Source organism: Callospermophilus lateralis, chromosome 7, assembly GCF_048772815.1.
Source record: "Callospermophilus lateralis isolate mCalLat2 chromosome 7, mCalLat2.hap1, whole genome shotgun sequence".
Classification (NCBI taxonomy): domain Eukaryota; kingdom Metazoa; phylum Chordata; class Mammalia; order Rodentia; family Sciuridae; genus Callospermophilus; species Callospermophilus lateralis.
Window position 1 is genome coordinate 10,937,310 of NC_135311.1, and position 22,217 is coordinate 10,959,526.

At 38.5% G+C, this 22,217-nt stretch overlaps 1 protein-coding gene across 2 annotated transcripts in view; it reads right to left on the reverse strand.

The window, feature by feature from the left end:
* The window catches only part of Spta1 (spectrin alpha, erythrocytic 1), a 71,474-nt gene that overhangs the window by 26,576 nt on the left and 22,681 nt on the right, over window positions 1–22,217 (reverse strand). For both annotated transcript variants that reach the window (XM_076861554.1, XM_076861553.1), the window contains 11 exons: window positions 20,308–20,551; window positions 19,400–19,522; window positions 16,026–16,243; window positions 15,046–15,138; window positions 12,437–12,574; window positions 10,350–10,501; window positions 9,631–9,817; window positions 8,139–8,240; window positions 4,258–4,349; window positions 2,164–2,308; window positions 1,177–1,358 (listed from right to left, as the gene is read on the reverse strand). In XM_076861554.1, coding sequence (XP_076717669.1) covers window positions 1,177–1,358; window positions 2,164–2,308; window positions 4,258–4,349; window positions 8,139–8,240; window positions 9,631–9,817; window positions 10,350–10,501; window positions 12,437–12,574; window positions 15,046–15,138; window positions 16,026–16,243; window positions 19,400–19,522; window positions 20,308–20,551 — 1,676 coding nt within the window. The remainder of the gene's footprint in view (window positions 1–1,176; window positions 1,359–2,163; window positions 2,309–4,257; window positions 4,350–8,138; window positions 8,241–9,630; window positions 9,818–10,349; window positions 10,502–12,436; window positions 12,575–15,045; window positions 15,139–16,025; window positions 16,244–19,399; window positions 19,523–20,307; window positions 20,552–22,217) is intronic.

Here is a 22,217-nt window from a genome sequence, read left to right on the forward strand (position 1 = left end):
AAAAAGATATATCTTTACCTTCTAGGAGATCATACTTTATTTATATCAGGGGTAGGGTAAGCGAATGGATCATACACACTCATAGCTATTAAAAATGAAATATAAATTATTATAAAGGGATAAAATGAGGTGTTAGTGTTTCTCAGAAGCTGAGAACATGACTGTGATTGTGCAATATCGAGGAATAAAAATTTGTAAGAAGGGGCCATCATTTATTCTGGAATCTTAGTAATATATATGGAAATAAATGATTTTGAAGAATGGGTATAGATGTTATTTAATTACACTGTGTGAAAAACTACACTTTTCCAGGGGTGCTAAAGTGGGGGAGGAGTTACCAAAAGCAACTATAATCATCTTTCTCATTTGCTTCCTTTTCTTCTTCAAAAGCACTACCTTGTGAGTAGCTACTGCCTGGACCTTCAATTCCAAAGACTCTTCCAAGCAAGTTGAAACAATGGGGCAGAGTCATCCCACACAGTGTATATTTGCAAGGGGAATTTCATATTGTGAAAATATTCTGACTGTAGCACAACAATGAAAATTCTCTAGGATTTGATTCCAATGTTTCTAAATTTTTCTTTTGCTACTTGTGCTTAACACCCTCAATATAAAAAACAAAAAACCCTATTCTCCAGTTTCCCCAGCCTTTCTCATCCTTAGAGTCTTGCCCATTCCCATCTGTATGGGATAGCATTCTCTTTTACCAAAATCCTGACTGATATGCAATCCAATGCTACCTCCTCTAGAGTGCAGGGAATCTCATCTGCTCCCTCTATCTCTGAACTTTCACAGCTTTATTTGCTAGGATGTGTGTTTTGTAATGTCTCACCATTACAGATTCTTCCACATTCTTCTCTGTCTCTCCAGGGGTAAGAAAGCCCCCTTGATCTTCATCTCATGATCTATAGCTCCTCGTTTGTGCCATATACTTTGCAGAAGGTTATTGGTTGGCCTATGTGACTTCACATTTCTTCAAACATCAAACTTTTATGGCCTGAAGTACTGAATTTAACATTGTTGTGCCTCACCAGAGGCAATATTTGGCCAGAGTGGTACCTTCCAAACCCATGGGTTGATGGCACCTCTACCCAGAGTGTTCCTCCATGCTCTACTTAGGGCCAGATATGAAAAAGCGCTCACCCACAGGGTGAAAATCCACCTTCTGAACTTTACCTGGCCTTGCTGAGGAACAGGTAGAATTTCTGGGCCTCATTCAGGTTCTCTTTACGATCTTCTGTGAGCACCTGTAGGTCATTCCAGGCCCCGTTCAGCTCTGTTCGCCGTCTCTGCAGGTCCTCGACGGCATCTGGGTGGGATTCACGGAGCCGCTCTGCTGTCTCTCCTAGTATGGTCACCTGGGGAGGTGCAAGGGCTCTGGCAATCACACTATTGTAGAACCCGATTCTTAGCAAATAAGAGTCCTGAGTCCTGGTCTTAATCTCCCCAAACAGATGCCAGCAATGTACCATCACATCTTACTACTGAATAAAATAATATCAACCTCTTAGTTTACATGATAACTTTCTGAAGTACTCAAAATTGACCTTACCATTTTTCTTTTAAAAGTAACAAGTTTTTGGAGAAAGATGGTTAAATGACTCTTCTGGCTAGTAGCAAAACCAGGGTACCCAAAGGTCTTATTCTTTAAATGAGGATATTTCCAATAGAGATATTTTCTGTTCTTCTTTTTGCTCTGTATAATAAGGCCAAGCTTCATGTTGCCTCCAGGGTATCTGGAAAACTCTACTCTTCTTTTGTGTTTTGAAGTAGGAGTAACCTTATTCAACTCCTGACTGAGAAAACATGCACAAAGCTCAGGCATAGCCCTAGCCATCCTGGGTAGGTATAGTTGCTATTTCTCTTAGGCCACTGTCCTGTAACTAATTGCCTCAACTTCTGATCACTTGATACCCACTAAACAGGCAAGAGGACATTAAATACTTAGATGGTAGCAGTTCAATGCATTTTTCTTGATGTTAATGGTCTTGGGGGTATGTCTTTTTATTGGTCTTGCTTTGGGGACAGAGTGCAAGAACAAGCATCGTGCAAGATAAAGAAACAAAAGCATAAGACTGGAAAAGAAAGCAAAATAGGGGGCATTGATATGGTTATAAAAGCAAAGAGGAAGGTGCTGAGAAAGCTCAGAAGCCCACGGCTCACCTTTTCCCCCAAAGGGATGAGGTCTCTCTCAAAGCTCTCATGTTGTCGCTGAAGCGCCTGAACACTGATCAGGTCGGAGCCAGGGTCAGCAGCTCTGAGGGCCTGGCACTTCTTCTCAATCTGTTCCTTTGTGTCATCTATATCTCTGGTCCACAAGAGAATAAAAGACTTTAGGAATAATGATGTGTACCAAAGAGAAACTGACCAGGCTCAGAAGGAAGTCACTACTGCCATGTGACCAAATCTACCACCTCCACTTCCATCACCAATACCACCAGCACCACCAACACCAATACCTCCATCACCACCTCCACCATTTCCACTATCATCACAACTGCTACCTTTACCACCATCACAGTCACTATCACTATCAATACCACCCCCACCATCACCACCTCTACCTCCTCCATTGACACCACCATGACTACTACTTCCACCACCTTTACCACCAACAACACATCACCTCTCCCACTGCCATTACCATCATCACCACCACCACCTCTGTTTACCAGAATAATATCAATGCCAGATGGTGAAGTCTACATTTGAACCAAGAGGTCTAACTTCAGAGCCAAGTGTTTAACAATTACATTCATGCTTTCTCTTTTCAGCTATTCTAAACAGCCCTACCCACCTGACTCTCTGCTTTCCCCTTCCTTGCACATAGGAAGGTATTTGGTTTATGTTTTGTTCAATTGTTTAATTCTTGTACGTGTGGTTGTATTTCTTTTTTTTTTTATTGGTTGTTCAAAACATTACAAAGCTCTTGACATATCATATTTCATACATTAGATTCAAGTGGGTTATGAACTCCCATTTTTACCCCAAATACAGATTGTAGAATCACATCGGTTACGGTTGTATTTCTTAGTACAAGTATGGGTTTGGTAATCAAAGACAAATTCAATGAACAAAGTCAATGTGATGGTCTGTTGTCCTTTACTGTCTGCTTCTAGTCTAGGACTATAAGTATAAACCATTTGTTTATACTTCAAATCGATGCACTATCATGAAAGCATTCATAAAATATTAATTATGTGCCAGGGCCCAAGCCAGACATTAGAAAACTAAAGTTGGAGCTAGGCATGGTGGTACATGCCTATAATCCCTATTACTCTGGAGGCTGAGGCAGGAGGTTTGCAAGTCCCCAGGCCAGTCTGAGAATTTAGGAAGATCCTGTCTCAAAAGTTAAAAAAAAAAAAAGGGCTGGGATTGTGGCTCAGCGGTACAGCACTCGCCTAGCACAGGTGGGACCCGGGTTTGATCCTCAGCACCACATAAGAATAAAGGCATTCTGCTGTGTAAATCTACACCTAAAAAATAAATATTAAAAAAAAAGTTTAAAAAAATCATTTTAAGGGTCTAGGGGAGTAGCTTAATGTAAAAACACCCCTGGATTCAATACTTAGTACCACAAAAAATAAAATAATAATACATTCAATACATAAAAAAATAAATCGAAGTAGGTTGTCTTGGAGTATTTAATGTGCCAAGTGAGGAATCTATTTCTAAAAAAGCCTGATTCCTATTTGCAAACTGTCTCTAGCTCAGGAAAAAAGGGTTGCACGAATAGGTATCGTTACCATAGTGTTATGGTTTAGATCTAAAATGTCCCCCCCCAAAAACTCATATGTTAGGCAATGCATAAGTGTTCAGAAGGGAAAAGATAAATTATGATAATTTTGACCATCTGTGGATTAATCTACTTGATGGATTAATCATCTGAATGGACTACTGGTTGGTACCTGTAAGCAGGTAGGGCATGGCTTACAGGAAAGGGTCACTAGGGGCATGGGCTGGGCGACTAGACTGGTCCCTTCCTCTCTTTTTTCCTGCTTCCTCGCTGCTATGTGCTAAGTACTTTCCTCCTCCAAGCCCGCTGATGTTCTGCCTCCCCTCAGACCCAGAGAAATGGAGATGGCCAACCATAAGCAGGATCCTCTGTGAAGTCAAACAAACTTCACCTCCTCTAGTTGTTGTTGGCAGATATTTTTGCCACAGCAATGAAAAGCTGACTAGCACACATCGTTACTGGACTTGTGAGTTATGTGAGTGTTTTCTAGAGTAGCACAGCATTTTAGAATTAATTCTTACCTGTGAAACATCTCTACAGCGTGTGCACTGCCTAGCAGCTGCTGCTGTTCATCTGCAAGCCTCTGCAAGGAATCCCAGCGTGTGTTCAATTCCTAAAAGAAGAGCCACATCAGACTTTGGACAAGGAGTTGGTTCGGATAGCTCAATGGCGTCTATTGACTAGCTGGATTTAAATCATTGCTTTCATGTTTTCTCCTTCTGAAATCGCCTTGCCTTACTTTTTTCTCAGGCTGGGCTTGGTCTTATGCTGGTGCAGCAGAGAAAGGGATTTCTTTCCTTCCAAACTGATGATTCCCAGTTGAACTCATCAACCCTAGAGCCATAATTGATGCTTGCTATCACTAGACCATATTATATATAATCTCTGAAAAATGAGTAAAATGTGTTGCCTTGGTATTTAGAATCTGCTACAGTTCTCTGGGGCAAGCATAATACCTTTCTGCATTCTGAATTGAATAGACCTAGTGGTCTAAGAGCCTTACTTTCTGTAGGGGGTACACATATTATTTTTAAGCACATTACTTTTTCCTCTTATCCATGACAATCACCATGGGATGAAGAAGGGAGTTCTTCTTTACTAGTTTATGACAACTCACAGACTGGACTTTCTATTAAATTTCATCAGTCTTTTATGCAGTCATAGGTCAAGACACAGATCAGATGAAGAATTTTCTCTCTCTCATCTCTATTCCTTCTCTTCTCCTTCTTCATTGTGTTTATGAGAACCCAACTCTTCCAGGAAACTTTCTTGATACTCTTCCCAGTATCACAGCTTCTTTTTTTTTTTTTTCTTGTTGGTTGTTCAAAACATTACATAGTTCTTGATATATCATATTTCACACTTTGATTCAAGTGGGTTATGAACTCCCATTTTTACCCCATATACAAATTGCAGAATCACATCAGTTACACTTCCATTGATTTATATATTGCCATACTAGTGTCTGTTGTATTCTGCTGCCTTTCCTATCCTTTACTATCCCCCTCCCCTCCCTCCCCTCCCCTCTTCTCTCTCTACCCCCTCTACTGCAGTTCATATCTCCCCCTTGTATTATTTTTCCCTTTCCCCTCGCTACCTCTTGTATGTAATTTTGTATAACCCTGAGGGTCTCCTTCCATTTCCATGCAATTTCCCTTCTCCCTCCCTTTCCCTCCCACCTCTCATCCCTATTTAATGTTAATTTTCTTCTCATGCTCTTCGTCCCTACTCTGTTCTTAGTTACTCTCCTTATATCAAAGAAGACATTTGGCATTTGTTTTTTAGGGATTGGCTGGCTTCACTTAGCATAATCTGCTCTAATGCCATCCATTTCCCTCCAAATTCTATGATTTTGTCATTTTTTAATGCAGAGTAATACTCCATTGTGTATAAATGCCACATTTTTTTTAATCCATTCGTCTATTGAAGGGCATCTAGGTTGGTTCCACAGTCTTGCTATTGTGAATTGTGCTGCTATGAACATGGATGTAGCAGTGTCCCTGTAGCATGCTCTATTTAGGTCTTTAGGGAATAGACCGAGAAGGGGAATAGCTGGGTCAAATGGTGGTTCCATTCCCAGCTTTCCAAGAAATCTCCATACTGCTTTCCAGATTGGCTGCACCAATTTGCAGTCCCACCAACAATGAACAAGTGTACCCTTTTCCCCACATCCTCGCCAGCACTTGTTGTTGTTTGACTTCATAATGGCTGCCAATCTTTCTGGAGTGAGATGGTATCTTAGGGTGGTTTTGATTTGCATTTCTCTGACTGCTAGGGATGGTGAGCATTTTTTCATGTACTTGTTGATTGATTGTATGTCCTCCTCTGAGAAGTGTCTGTTCATGTCTTTGGCCCATTTGTTGATTGGGTTATTTGTTATCTTGTTGTCTAATTTTTTGAGTTCTTTGTATACTCTGGATATTAGGGCTCTATCTGAAGTGTGAGGAGTAAAGATTTGTTCCCAGGATGTAGGCTCCCTATTTACCTCTCTTATTGTTTCTTTTGCTGAGAAAAAACTTTTTAGTTTGAGTAAGTCCCATTTGTTGATGCTAGTTATTAACTGTTGTGCTATGGGTGTCCTATTGAGGAATTTGGAGCCCGACCCCACAGTATGTAGATCATAGCCGACTTTTTCTTCTATCAGACGCCGTGTCTCTGATTTGATATCAAGCTCCTTGATCCATTTTGAGTTAACTTTTGTGCATGGCAAGAGAAAGGGATTCAGTTTCATTTTGTTGCATATGGATTTCCAGTTTTCCCAGCACCATTTGTTGAAGATGCTATCCTTCCTCCATTGCATGCTTTTAGCCCCTTTATCAAATATAAGATAGTTGTAGTTTTGTGGATTGGTTTCTGTGTCCTCTATTCTGTACCATTGGTCCATCCGCCTGTTTTGGTACTAGTACCATGCTGTTTTTGTTACTATTGCTCTGTAGTATAGTTTGAAGTCTGGTATCGCTATACTGCCTGATTCACCCTTCCTGCTTAGCATTGTTTTTGCTATTCTGGGTCTTTTATTTTTCCATATGAATTTCATGATTGCTTTCTCTATTTCTATAAGAAATGCCATTGGGATTTTGATTGGCATTGCATTAAACCTATAGAGAACTTTTGGTAATATCGTCATTTTGATGATGGTAGTTCTGCCTATCCATGAACAGGGTATATTTTTCCATCTTCTGAGATCTTCTTCTATTTCTCTCTTTAGGGTTCTGTAGTTTTCATTGTATAAGTCTTTCATCTCTTTTGTTAGGTTGATTCCTAAGTATTTTATTTTTGGGGGGGATATTGTGAATGGAGTGGTTGTCCTCATTTCCATTTCAGAGGATTTGTCGCTGATATACAGGAATGCCTTTGATTTATACGTGTTGATTTTATATCCTGCCACTTTGCTGAATTCATTTATTAGCTCTAATGGTTTCTTTGTAGACCCTTTTGGGTCTGCTAGGTATAGAATCATGTCATCTGCAAATAGTGATAATTTAAGTTCTTCTTTTCCTATTTTTATGCCTTTAATTTCTTTCGTCTGTCTAATTGCTCTGGCCAGTGTTTTGAGAACTATGTTGAACAGAAGTGGTGAGGGAGGGCATCCCTGTCTTGTTCCAGATTTTAGAGGGAATGCCTTCAATTTTTCTCTATTCAGAATGATGCTAGCCTGTGGCTTAGCATAGATAGCCTTTACAATGTTGAGGTAAGTTCCTGTTATCCCTAGTTTTTCTAGCGTTTTGAACATAAAGAGTATCACAGCTTCTTTATCTGCACTTTCTTTGCATTCATGTATTTGAGCAATGGATCTCTTATGTGGATGGTAATAAAAGGGAAATGATTGTTGTAATTTAAGAATTTCCTATCAGTTCAAGTGTATGTATTTCAAAATTTTAATTTAAAAGTTATATTTGAGATAGGGATGGAAGGCAAAACTTTATGTTCAGCTTTTTGAAACAGCGTAGAAAATTAAAAGAAAATTTAGAGATTTTGCTATCTGACACTCTTGCTTTTCAGATGTGGACACTGAAGATCTCAGAAATGAAATGAGTTGCCCAAGAACACATAGTCAGACAGGGATAGGGCCAGCACTTAAGCTCAGTTTTCCTGATGCCCAACGCAATAGTCTCTAAACTTCCTGAAACTGCTTCTTGAAACTAGATCTCAATTTCTGGTCCCAATACATTTGTCTTCCTCCCTTCACCAAAAAAAAAAAAAAAACAAAACCAATGTGAGAAAACAGAGGATACTCAGTAAATGATAGGCAACAAACATTCTTTAGTTCAGTCCATTTAGATAACAAAAATGGCTGAACTCCTTGGACCTTTGCCATAGTCAGTTTCACACTGCTGTCCACTCCTGCTTATCCTAACTGATCCGTTGACTATTTTACTATTAGTTACCAAATCTCAGTTACCTGCCGAATGTGAGCTCCTTCTGGTGTCAGAAGTTTTTCCCACAGCAGATCATCAGCCACCTTGTTGATGTCCCTTAGCCGAGGCTCATTGGTCTTTAAATCCTGGATGAGAAAATTTGTCCAAAACAGTGTCAATCCTCTTCTCAAAAATAATCCATATCTATCTGTTCATCTTCATATCCATTTGGCTAAGTATTATTAAAACATATAGGTAACCTCACTTACATTACACAAGCTGCTTTCTTCTTAGCTGCCACTGAGAAAATACTCTTAAACTCCCTGACACCCAGTAACTATCAAACCTTGCCAAGAGAACTATTATTCATCGGAAGTATGAAGCATATCCATCTTCTTAGATTTCTTAAAATCTTCCCCTATATTGAATTTTGCTGTCAGATGTATCTGCACCTGAGTTGTGTAATATTATTTTCTATCCTTATAAATACCTCCATCTTTATAGAATTTCATTGACTGAGTTGTAATTTTTCTATATTAAAGGATATTGTAAAAATCATCACAAAGGAGCACATATACTATCTATATGCATGCGCACACACATATATACATACACAATGCACACAATGAGAAATATAAGGAAAAGGAAGGAAGGAAGAAATTTATATTCAGTGCTAGGTAAGATAATGGAATAAAAATAAGAGGAAAAAGGGTGATCACAAGATTTTAGCTAGGTAAATACTCAGAAATTTTCTCACTGTAAACTCAGGTCGTTCTTCTCTTCCCACCCCAATCTCTGTCCCATGATTAGACTCTGCACACAGTCCCATCTTAACACCCCATTTCACCCTGGGCATGAAGAACACACTATGATACAGAGCAAATTTTGAGGAATTCTGGGAGATTGGCACACCCAAGAGGATTTGGGAGTGGCAGAGTCTGCGGGCTTGAAAGTTAGAGTAGCTAGTTTCTTCTTCTGCATTTCCTAACCAGTGACTAACAACTACAATAAACTGGGGAAGATCTAAATTGTGGAGTTCTCAGTAGCATTGCAGAGAAAATTTAATAAGTATTAAATCAATTAAAGAGTCATGTAAGAGGAGAAATAGAATAAAAAGAAATGACGATAAGTTTCAAAAGGTGTCTAGAGAAAGCTCTTCTTTCTTTCTTTCCTTTTTTTGAGGAATTGTGGAAGAAGGTGGGAAGGGAGGAAGGAAGGAAATAATGTTTTTTTTAAATCAACTTGGTTTTCTTTAGACTTCAAAGACAAAGGTAAAATATTGGGCTGGGATTTTAAATATATTTCTCATCAGCAGTCAAATAAGATACCAGGGATTGAACTCAGGGGCACTCAACCACTGAGCCACATTCCAGCCCTATTTTGTATTTTATTCAGACACAGAGTCTCACTTAGTTGCTTAGCTCCTCACTGTTGCTGTGGCTGGCTTTGAACTCAGGATCCTCCTGCCTCAGCCTCCTGAGCCACTGGGATTATAGGTGTGCACCACCACACCCAGAGATAGCTCCTCTTTCTTACCCTTTGGAATTCATCAAACTTTTTCTGCAGCTCCCAAACATCATCAAGTTCTACTCCAGTGTTTTCTGCTTTTTTCTCTTGAATCCACTCCAGCATGTCCCCTGCCTCATAGGCCAAAAGAAATTCATTATAACGTTGTAGTAGGCGACGTCTGCGTTCTTCTGCCCGATCACAGAGAGAGCGGTACCTGGGTGGAAAAGTTATGGAGATGAGAAAATGGAATAAAAGGTGGAAAAGATACAGAAGAGTAGAGAGTGAAAGAGACAAAAAGGAAAGGAATAATAAAATCAAAAGATCAGTAAAAGAGTGGGTGAAATAAAGATGGCATAAAATAAAGCATTAGGAGCAGAGAGATAAACACAGTATCACATTTAATAACAATGAAAATGTTAGGGACCTGAAAGTATGGCTGGCAATATCCCTTCCTCTTCTATCAAAGTGAAATTCTTATGTGCTGCCTAGATATTAAACAAGTAAACAAAGTCCACATTGGATGTCAGAAGACATTTTATCAACCTTAAAGGAATGAATGGTTTGGGGGATCCCTTTCTTCATATAAAAACTTAAGTGTTTGAAGGATCCTAAGTTTCTTTCCTGTTCTTGAAATCTTTTAATTTGTATCTCTAATCTAACAGATGCAAAATCATGAGAAGAGTGCCTTCATTCAATAGGAACTACTTTGCCAAACATGGTCCATTTCTCCAGCATCCAGAACTCACAGTTCCTCAATCTGCTCCTGGCGCTGGGCGATGCTGCCTGGCTCTTCTCGCCGCCGCTTTGGGACCATGGGGAGCTCATCAGAGGCCAGTTTTCTGACATGGTTTGCTGGGACAAAGCCCTGATGATCATCAGCTTCAACCTTCCACCAGTCCTGAAGGGAGAACAGATTCCCACTCCTTTTTCAGTTCTTGGGAAACCCACAGACAAGAGAGATTGGACTCTCATAACTAAGTCTTTAGGTACAGGTACAAGCTGGTGGCCAAGAGAAGCTAACCATCACTTATGGGTGGACATGTGATTTCCATAGACCACAAAGAAAGTTACTGTGGAATTTCAGGAATTGCAGAGGTAAGCCCCTGAAATAAAATAATATGGTATTTTATGTCAGACCCTAAACTATAGGAAGAGTTTCAAAAATCAAACCTAGCTCTTCAAATGATGGTGCATTTTTGTTCACCAGGAATCCAACAAAGTTTCTTGGGGGTGGATCATATGTAGATAATATTGCATCAAAATTTCTTTTCCCTATCCCACTTCTAGAGGTTCGAAAAATTGTCAATTGTCCTGAGATTCATTAATGTAATTTTTTTCTTTTATTTTTTTTGTTAATGGTATTGTACTAACTTCTCTGTAGTTCATTTTCTCAGAGAAAAACATGGTGAAATAAAGAGGTCTAGGCAAACAGAAAAGGGGGTGGGTGGGCTGGCACACAGTGGATTTTTGGTTTTATTTATTTATTTATTTAGTAGTTGTGGATGGACAGCATACCTTTATTTTATTTGTTTACTTTTATGTGGGGCTAAGGATCCAACCCAGCTCCTCATGCATGCTAGGCAAGCACTCTACCACTGAGCTACAGCCCTGGCCTAAACACGCAGTGTTTTTCATAATGCAGCATTTTGTCTCTCCAAAAACATTCAGAGCAACAATATGCCAAATTTTTTTCTTATGGAGACCTCTTGAAACTTAATTAGATACTAGAATGTAAGAATTACTTGACTGCTGATGAGAAATATATTTAAAATCCCAGCCCAATATTTTACCTTTGTCTTTATGGTCATAAAGTCTAAAGAAAACCAAGTTAATAAAAAAAATCATTTCTTTCCTTCCTCCCTTCCCTCCTTTTTTCTTCCTTCCTTCCCCTTTTTACTTTATTCTTTTCTACCAACCTACCCTGAAAATTTTGAACTGCCAGTACATGAACTAATATCTTAAAATCTCTTTCCTTCCTTCCTTCTTTCCTTCTTTTTTTCTTATAAGTCTTCCTGTGTTGCTCACTCTGGCCTCAAACTGGGAATTACAGGCGCATGCAACCCCACCTGGCAAAAGACCCCTCTGTTATCAGGCCTCTCCTGACCCTACATATTGCTGTCCATCACTAGGAACACTGGCACAGAGGGGGAACAAGCAAAGAGGTGGGAAGGAAGGGAGAAGTTAGTCCTATAGTGTCATCCATTTAGGAATTGCCGCCTTAAATATCTGTATGTTAATTATTAACTTCTTTGATTCTTCATTTCTTTCATGAAGATTAGGATTATAATCCCACAAGGCCTTAGAGGATGATTTACAATATCTGAAGAAAGTATGCTACTTGGTAAGTTATAAATCATTTAAAAAACAAAGTGATTAAAAATGTTGAAGCTGGGGCTGGGGCTGTGGCTCAGGGGCAGAGCGCTTGCCTAGCACGTGTGAGGCACTGGGATTGAGTCTCAGCACCACATAAAAGTAAATAAATAAAATAAAGGTCTATCAACGACTAAAATAAATAAATATATATATATATATATAAATGTTGAGGCTGGACATGTTGGTGCAAACCTGTAATCCGAATGACTCAGGAGGCTAAGGCAGAAGGACCACAAGTTCAAGGTGAGCCTGGGCTCAATATTAAAAAGGAAAAGGAATGAGAGTGTAGCACAGTGGTAGAGCTTCTGCTTAGCATGCACCAGACACTGGGTTTAATCCCCAAAACTGAAAAAAAAAATTTTGAGTGGTAAAAATATGATTATCTGGTTATCTGGCAAGGTGAGGAGAACGGCTATGAAAAAGCCTCTTCACTGATAGAAATAAGGTTAGGACAAGTCACCTTGTTGATGGAACTGAGCAGAGTTAGCACATCGTTCTTCTTCATGGTGACCTCTCGATGGCTGCGGGCCTGGAAGTCAAATAAAGCCACAACCCTTGATTCTTGAGCAGCATCCTCCATGGGTGCAGCCTGTTGTTGCTGAGGAAAAAAAAAGGGGGGTTGGGGGACAGATGTCAGTCATTCATTGGAAGCATCTCCCTGTGGAACCTCCCAGTGATGGACACTCCCTGGGGCCTCACAGGAGGAGAAAGTCTGGAACCTCTTATGTGGCTGCCAGAGGTTAAAATACGTGGTTTCCAGAAATACTGTAACACTTACCAGGAGACCAGCAGGCTGGGAAACACGAACTCAGAGTGAACAAGAAAAACATCTAGTCTCAGAAATATTAAATGCTTTAAGCCACGGTTCCTAAAGTGCTCCTTAAGTAGACCAGTAGAGGATAAAGAAGGGTAATGGGAAGGAAAGAGGAGGTACTGGGCAACAAAATGGACCAAATTATGTTACCTGCCTATGCAAATGTATCACAACGAATTCCACTATTTTATATATAACTTGAGTGGTAAAAATATGATTATCTGGTTATTAGTGCATTATAGTGATACATAATTGGGTTCATTAATGCATAGAACATAATTTACTCCATTTTATCATGCACCAATTTAAACAGTAGAAAGACAAGAAGGCCCCGACGGATTATACACATTGACATTTTAGAAAATTTTTAACAAAGTTAAAGTCCCACTTCCTGTCATCTGTCTGTTGACCTGATGTGCTGAATCTGTCTTGTGTCTGGTCCCAGTGTGTGAATCCCAAGACTGTCATTAGAAGAGATTCTTTGAATGTAAGAAGCGTGTCTCATTCTTTTTCTCCAGTACCCAGAGGAGACACTGATTCTATCATTCACTTGATTGGAACTCATCGCCCTTCACAACACTCCCTTTCACCAACGCCCTCCCTGTTCACACATTCTCAGCCAATCTCCATTTCCCAAATACACTTATATAATTGTTTCGCTCCTCAGTGCATCCACCCTCATGGGTTATGAACTAAATGTCATTAGCAGGAAAATGGAAGGAATTTGAGGGCTATATTTTTTTTTCTCCTATGTGAAAGCTAGAGATAAAAAGGGGGGAAAAAAGTGGGGGAAGGATCTTATGAAATCAGACAGGAGATGAATACAGTAGAAAGGGAACCAGGGAAGGAAGAAGGGAAGGAAAGGTGAGGTACTGAGAAACAAAATTGACCAGATTGTGTTATATGCATATACAAATATGTTGTGATGAATTCCACTAGTATGTGTAGTCATAATTCACCAGTTTAAAAAAATTCACTGAAGAAAGACTCAGAAATATGGTACATACACACATTGGGGTTGGACTTAGCTATGAAAAGAATCAAATTATGACATTTGCTGGTCAATGGATGGAAATGGAGAACGTCATGCTCACTGAAATAAGTCAGACCCAGAAAGCCAAAGGTCAAATATTTTCTCTCATATGGAGAAGTGAGAGTAAAATAAGGATTTTTTTTAAAGGGATTGCGTGAACATAGAAAGAAGAATAGTGGCATAGAGGGAAGGGGGTTAAGGAGGAGGGAGGAGGGATTGGAAAGAAGAGGAACTTCAAAATGAAATTGACCAAATTATGTTATGTGCCATGTATGAATATATCACAGGGAATTCCACCTTATAACTATAAGACACCAATTTAAAAATAATTAATGAAAGGAAGGATAATAGAGTAGAGGAAAGGGATCAGGAAGGGCAGATGGGAGGAGAAAAGTTAGTACTGGGGATTGAAATGGAGCAAATTATGTTCTATGTATTAATGAATATGTCAAAACGAACCCAATTATGTATAACTATAATGCACTAATAAATAACTTAAATAACTTTAAGACTATATTGCCATAAAGGAAAAGTTCTTTTCCTTTTTGTCTGCATAGAAAACCTCCCATTTCATAAAAACAAACAAACAAACAAACAAAAAAAAACTCAGATAAAATGGCTCATCTCAGCTACAAAAAAAATTTCTATCTTCCAGCACTCCTATTTCAGGAAACAGAAGATTCCTTTCTTTGGGACTTTGTGCGTGTGTGTGTGTGTGTGTGTGTGTGTATGTTCCATTTGCACTATGTGCACTTAATTATTTAAATTTCTGGCCTCCTAATGAAGTGTAAATTTCTTGCAAGTCAGTATTACTTTTTGTTCCTACTTGCAGATGATAGACATTTAATAAGCATTGTTACAAAAAAAACTAATAAAGGAAAGAAAAGAGTTAAGGAGGAAGATCAAAAGGAACAGAGGCAAACAAAGAAGAAAGGAAGAGAGAGAGAGGGAGGGAGGAAGGAAAGGAATAGTATTAAAAGGAGGAATGAGGAAAGTCAAAACCAGGTATCAATGAACACATAATAAATAAAGTTTATCGAAATCTTCTTTTGGACTAAACCTCTGTAGATGTTACATTTCCTGCCTAACGGGATTACAGAATTTTTTTTTTTATTTTGTTTGCAACTCCACGAGGGTTGTAGGAAGTAAAATCAGTGATAAGAAAATCCCTTTGCTTCTGTGGTGAGGAACATGATTCTTGCCGTCAGGAAGTCCTTCTTACCTGGCAGGCTTCTGCCTGATCCCGTAGCGCTTGCATACTATTGTCAAATGCATTGAGATCCACCAAGAAGGCCTCATGCTTCTTGAGGAGAGCCTGTATTTATTGATGAGAAGATCATCAGAACAAATGTAGCAGGAACGCTAACCACATCAGGAAGATGCATTTACTTCTGTTGTTTTGAATTACACTGATAGCCTTAAATCTTGGGAAGAGCCACTTTCTATTGTGGAGTTCTTTTTAATCCTAAATTTGCAAGACTCCAGAAAAATGGGAATTAATAAATAATAATTTCAATACATTTGCTACATATATTTTCGTGTGTTCCATCTGCACTATGTGCACTTAATTATTTAAATTTCTGGCCTTTTAAATTTGCGCATGTTTTAACCCACACATCACAGCTGAAAGACAGTGATAATAATTATGTTACCTTATAGGATAAGCATCAGCATAACCTTAAACTCACATTTCAATTAGTTCTAGGGCTTAGGTTTGTAAAACACTATATTGACTTCCTGTTGGACAATAAACAAAATGGATATAAAGAGTTATTATGATCTTTGAGGTTCTTTTTGCCCCATGTGCTTGTATGACTTTTATATTTAAATAAAGAAATAAAGATGCCTATATCAGAAAACCATGGTTGCTTTATGAAAGTTTGATTTTAGTTATGAGCAGTTTCAGAATAGGACCAAGATAAGTATAGATCTTTGATGGCACCTTTTCGGTTTAAATACTCTCCAAAAAAATCTCTAAATCTCTAGAGCATTAGAAAAATGTGGTACATCTTTTGGGATCCCTGATAACTCTGAGGGTATCTCAGCAGATGAAAGCCAAAGGTGATCATTCTGGAAAGCCCAAATAATCAAGCAGAACCTTTATTTGACCCATAATACGAAAAAAAAAAAAAACCTACATTAGTAATTTGGTAGCATTTGGTGAGTATTCACTAGACAACGTTCACCCCACCCCTGCCTTACCCCAGCGGCTTCTTCATCAGCTCCGTAGTTAGTGTTGTCCACAATAGGCTCCTTCTCTCTGATCCATGCTTCTGCTTCATGCAGGTCAGCCAGGTACTGTTGGAACTGGACATTGGCCTCAAGATCATTCTGCCTTCTCTTAGCTCGAGCATTGAGAGATTCCATATTCTTGTTCAAACTGTCAACCCTAGAGCTGACATCTTCTGCAGCAAAGTGTCCTGTGGAGTAGTTATAGAAAAGGTGAGGATGACCCTCATGAATGTCTTACATACTCTGGTCTTTCCCATATGGGGAAATAAAGGAAGGACTAAGAAGGGTGCTGAATTTAGTCAATGTCACACTTTTCATAAATTCTCTGGAAAATGGAAAGTCCAAAGTGAGATGAGCAGCTAAGTCTAACAAGCGTGTATACGTGGTAGTAAATGGGTTGGTATAGTCCAAGCAATGCAGATCTGAAAAGAAAACACCCATGTGTAGTTTTTACTCAGAGTATCAAAACTGTGTCTTCTCTAGTCTGAACAGAAAAATCAACAGACTTCTATTTCTGTCCATAAGGGAAAAATTATAGGAATTGCACTTCCACCTTAAACAATCAGAAAACAGGAAAAACGTATTATATACAGTGATTTTCATGCAAGGTGTAAAGAAATGAAAGAAAGAAGATAGATCTTACCATTGCTGTAGGTTATGCCCTCTGCAGTTTGGGGGCTGGAGTGGTAGGAGAGTTAAAATGGAAACTCATAGTCATACTGAATTGAGGAGACAGAAATAGGAGTGTGCAAAAGAGAAGACAATTACAATTTGTGAGGCAGAGCACTAAAGAGAAGGGTGCTGCACAGAGATGGAGCTTTGGAATCATGAAGAAAAGTCCCTCAACTTTCTGATTGATTACTTTTTTGCACACATGTGAAAGGACTTTCCTAAAGGGTAGGGAAAGAATGACTTAAAAACCCAACAACTCCTAGAGCTCACATAATGCAGGAAGTAATTAAACTACCAGACAGCAAAGTGAAAAGACATTGTAACACACGAGTTGAATCTTTAGAAGGGTAATATCTTAGTATTAGACTAATCTGTGCGTTAGTCGTAAGATAAAGTCTGTCCTGCAAGAACCACAACAAAGCAGACCTAAGAAGCTCAATGTTTCCTTCCAAGCCAAGGAAACAAAGAAAACCAAATGAATTTACAATATAACCCAACCGATGAAAACCAGTGAGAAAGAGAAAAACTTAAAAGAGTCGGGGGGAAAGGGGGCCATCACACACAGAGAAACAGAGATAATGATGGCAGCAGATTTATCTCATCTGACACCACAAGTCAGAAGACAGTGTGGCAGCCTCTTTAAAGACGCTCTGAAAGGAAGAAATCGTTAGCCAAGAATGTCATGTGGTGAAAATATGTCCCAAAAGGAGAGTGAAATAAATATGTGCAGATGAACAAAAGCCAAGAGATTTCATCGTTAGCAGACCTGCACTACAAGCTCATAAAGCAGAAGAAAATGATACACATGAAATATTTACCTATACAAAGACTGAGGTACACTGGAAATGACAAATACACTAGTAATCTTTTTTCACTTTTTAATCTTATACAAAGCTAGTGGCATATCCAAGCAAAATAATGAAAAGCAATATGGTATTTATAACATAAATAAATTTAAAATGTGTGATACCAGGAGCACCAAGGATAAATGGGGAAATGGAGTATCCATTTAAGGGTGTTGTATTACATATGAAATAATGTGATACAATTTGAAGTGAGGGTATCATAATTTAAAGATCTATATTTTAAATCCTAGAGAAATGACTCTCAAATATTTTCTCTTAGAATGCACAACTTTAATGAGGACACTAAACCACTTTTGCTCACACTCCTACTTATTGAAAGTTACTATATGAGAAATCAAAATAGAAAATGTTGAGACTCAAAAAATATACCAATATGTATTCTAGTAGATATTTGGGCAATGATATCCATGCATATCTTGCATATGCTCTGGAAACTTCATATATGCCAATAAAAGAAGATGTGTAAGAAAAAAAATAACATCTTAGCATTATTCCAAAGTATCCTGACAATGTGCACTCTCTGAAAGTATCTCCAGCACCACAAACCACAACTAGAAAATATCTGCACTACAATAAACATATCCTCGCACAAAACAGAACTGTACCTACTAGGCCAACATGGGGATTAAAGTGAATTCATAATAAATACAGAAATAATTCCAGGAGGACAGAAATTGATGGGCAAAGAGGGAAATGATGGCAAGATGCTAGATTTAAACGCAGCCATTATGATAACTGTGAAGTGTATATGTTGTCAACACTTGGATTAAAATGGAGAGAATGCCAGTTTATACAGAATACGCAAGGCCTAACTAAGCAAAGAGATCAAGAAACAGATACCATCCTAAAACTAATCAAAAGACATCTCAAATGTCTCTATTAAAAACACATTAAGTCAATTTCAGAATAAGGAATATCACCAGGAATAAAGATGAACATTTCATAATGTAAAGATTTAAATTAATCAAAAAGGCAGAATGATCCTAAATATATATGATAACAGAGCTTCAAAATTCATACATACATAAAACAAACAGACAGAAGAAAAAAATTAGTTTCCAATTATAGTCATATATTTAGAGAAATAAAAGGTGAGTTACTATAGTAACATACAAACCCCAAACCCCAAATTTGTCAATTTTAATCACTCAATCGGGATCTGAATTTGTCTTAGCAAAGTTTCTTTTAACCTATACTTTTGAAAACTAGACACTGGGTGGCAGAAATGGATTCTTCAAGCAGCAAAGGGAAAATCTCAGTTCAATCTGCATTGCTTACACTCTACCTGGCCTATGATGTTCAAGTATGAACATCATATTTCAATAGCAGATGTTTCTGAATATGGAAAAACAGAATGAGGAGAGTCATTAAAAACTATATAAAGTGAAAAGTTCAAAGAAAGGTCACTGTTTACCATTAAGATAATAAGACACTGGGAACCTAAATCTTCACAGAACTAGAAGCTAGTACTTGGGAAAAGGTCTTTCATAACAGATTTTGTAACTTAGGTTCTTGAGTTCTGTAACTTTTACAGAGAAGCATACTGATGATTAGGGCTATTTTAATAATTTTGGCTTTATAAAAAGAATGGGGATCAGAGAATGAGGTTGGGAGATTTCTAATATTGGCAATATGCAAACAAAGCTGTATATCATCTGTCAGAAATTTCTAAAAGGAATTTCTGCATCGAGTGGGAAAATGGATCAGTTATTTTAAAATTTCCTTGAAGCTCTAAGACTGTATAAGCCTCTTTCCACGGGTCTGGTCCAGTGATATTTTAGCCAACTCCATATGAATCGTGCATACCTTCCTGTACCATTTTGTTTCCCCGCTCTGTTATCACTTGGATGCGTGGCTCATGGATGGCAATGTCTGCCAAGATGACTTGGTGCCTGTTCAGAAGATTTTTGGCTGCAACTAAGTCCTTGCCTATAGAGAAAAACAAAATTAAAATTGGGGATTATCCTAGCATCTGAAAGGAATTTATAAAAAGTGACTCACCTGTTGCCTGACATTAACATTTCACAACAAATACAATTACTGTGAATTTCCTCCATCTTTTGAGATCCCCAATCTCTCTCCCTCCTGCCTGTTTCACTTTCCCTTGTTTCCTAAACATTCTTTACTTCTCTCCCCTCCAAACTTTCTTTCCCGTGCTTCCTATTCAAAATACGTCTCCAGGAACTCTGTGCCTTTATAATTAGCCTCAAGCTCTTCTGTTCTACGAAGTTTTCCTAGACTAACCCTTTATTTGTTTTTTCTGTTCTTTAAGAATCCTGGCGTAGTTACTTGTGAACTAATACCTTACCAAGGACAAGACAATTGCACCCTGTCTGCTAACTTTTCCTTTTATATCTTCATAGTGGGTTCTTGTAGTTTCAAAATTTTTATGCTACCCATAACCTAGACAAAAACTAACTTGATATCTTGAAACATTAGCCATGACTTGTGCGTCAATAACATTCACAACCTGTGAAAAGCTGAGTGCTCTAGATCTTCCCAGAACTCCTGAATTCACAGCATTGTTCATGTCCAGTTTCAGGAGGTGAATGTTTTGGCATTATTTAGATGGAGGTCTGGACAAATTATCATAGATCTGGAGGTGACTGGAGCCGAGAGTAAACTTTCTACTCCAACCCTACTCTGTCCCAGATCTCTCAATCTGCAGCCCTTGGTCCGCTTCCCCAGGCTCAGACTGCTCAGGCTGTACTAACCGAGCTGGGTGGATGCCGCTGAAGGCTCAGTCTCTTGGATCCAGGCCTCCTCATCCTCTGTGTCTCTGCAAATCTGCTGCAGATGGAGTAGATCAAGGAGCTTCTTCTTCCGGGTGGCCAATGGCTCTTTCAGAGCTTCAAATCGGGACACCAAGGACTCCTGCCTTGCCCGCATGTCCCCCGAATCAGGATGGCCTATTTCTTCAAAATGTGTAGCCAAATCTGTGAGGATGTCCACCTGATCCTGAGGGAGAAACAGAAAGTGCATCAGGACGTACCAGCATTTAGGAAGAAGGGCCTGGATTTCAATGTGATAAGAGGGGGCCGCGGGAGATCTCCAAATGTGGCATGATAAGACTTCCAATTAAATCCAAGTAAAATAGAGTGGGATGGACTATTATACTGAGGATCACCTCATGAAGCTAAGACCTCTTTCATGAGAGAGATGGGAAAAGGGAGGACTGGTGGAATGAAATTGACAAAATCATCCTACATACATCTATGAATATACTACAATGAATTTCACCATTGTGCAAATCCATAATGTAGTTAATTAAAAATAACTATAAATAAGTAGAAGGAAGACTAGTAGAGTAGAGGAAATTGAATAGGGGAAGGGGAAAGACACAGGGAAGAGAAAGGGGAGGTACTGGGGATAAAATTGGATCAAATTATATTTCATGCTTGTATAATTATGTCCAAATAAAACACAATATTATATATAATTATAATGCACTAATAAAAAATGAGAGAAAAAAAGGACAATAGTTGTCACACCACATTCAGAAGGACAAAATGCTCCAAAGAAATTCTACAAATTAAAATTGTAATGTTTTAATTCTGAGTATTGATGAACTGGAGACCCAAGGAAAGAAGTAGGAAGATTTTTTTCTGTGTTTCCCTTCCATGCTTTCTCTCCCTTTGAAATGAGCTACATCTTCCAATTAAAAATGAGAACTTCTGAGGCTTCAGTTTGTTACATAAGAACAAAGTCTATAAAATGGAATATAGTGTTCCAAAGCAAAGATCAGAAAACCCCAACAAAACTGATGCATCTGCACTGGCCGTGACAGCAACCTAGTTGTCCCCATTTGAGACTGAGAATGATCCTCCTGGACATAAAATTCTAGCTATATGCCTGTGGGTTAAAATAGACATATGAGATTAATTTCATGTTTGTTAGTGAGATGAGCTATAGCTGACCTTGTATAAAAATGGTACAGTTGCTTATCTACTTCTTTTGTTCATTTTTGTTGTTTTTGAGGAGGGAAGCTTTTTGCATACAAGAAGTTCTTTGAGAAAAGAGGAAGATGAGGCATTGTTTTTAAATATTCTGTTTTATCATCCAATGATCGGCCTATCCAAGGATTGACGTCTCTCTTCAATTTGGAACAAAACATTGACTGTCAATTATTTCTTAAAATGCAAACTCACTATTCTGTAAAAAATTAAAGGACCCATAAAGATTTAAAATTAAAATCTCTCACTAGATAATTTTCCACATTTTCTTGGGATACTTTGGACAACATAATAGTATAATAGAGTGATTTTCAAACATCATCATCATTACGACTAGGGATCCGTTACACGCTGAAAAATCTCTAATGTATTGTAGAATGCCCTCAGGGAGACGGAAGGCCTACTTTCTATTCCTGGATGACAGTTAGTTGAAATTTGATCCTGGGAAAGTTTGTTCACCTGTCTTGATCTCAACTTACTCTCCTATAGGAAACACTGAAGACATTTTCCAACCATAACAATCTATAGCTAAAATCAATTTTGCAGAGTGGGAATATAGTTCAGTGGTTGAGCACTTGCCTAGAATGTGTGAGGCCCTGGATTCAATCCCCAGTACTGTAGAAATAAGTGAATGAATAAAATGTATTTAGCCTCTACTAGGAGAACAATTC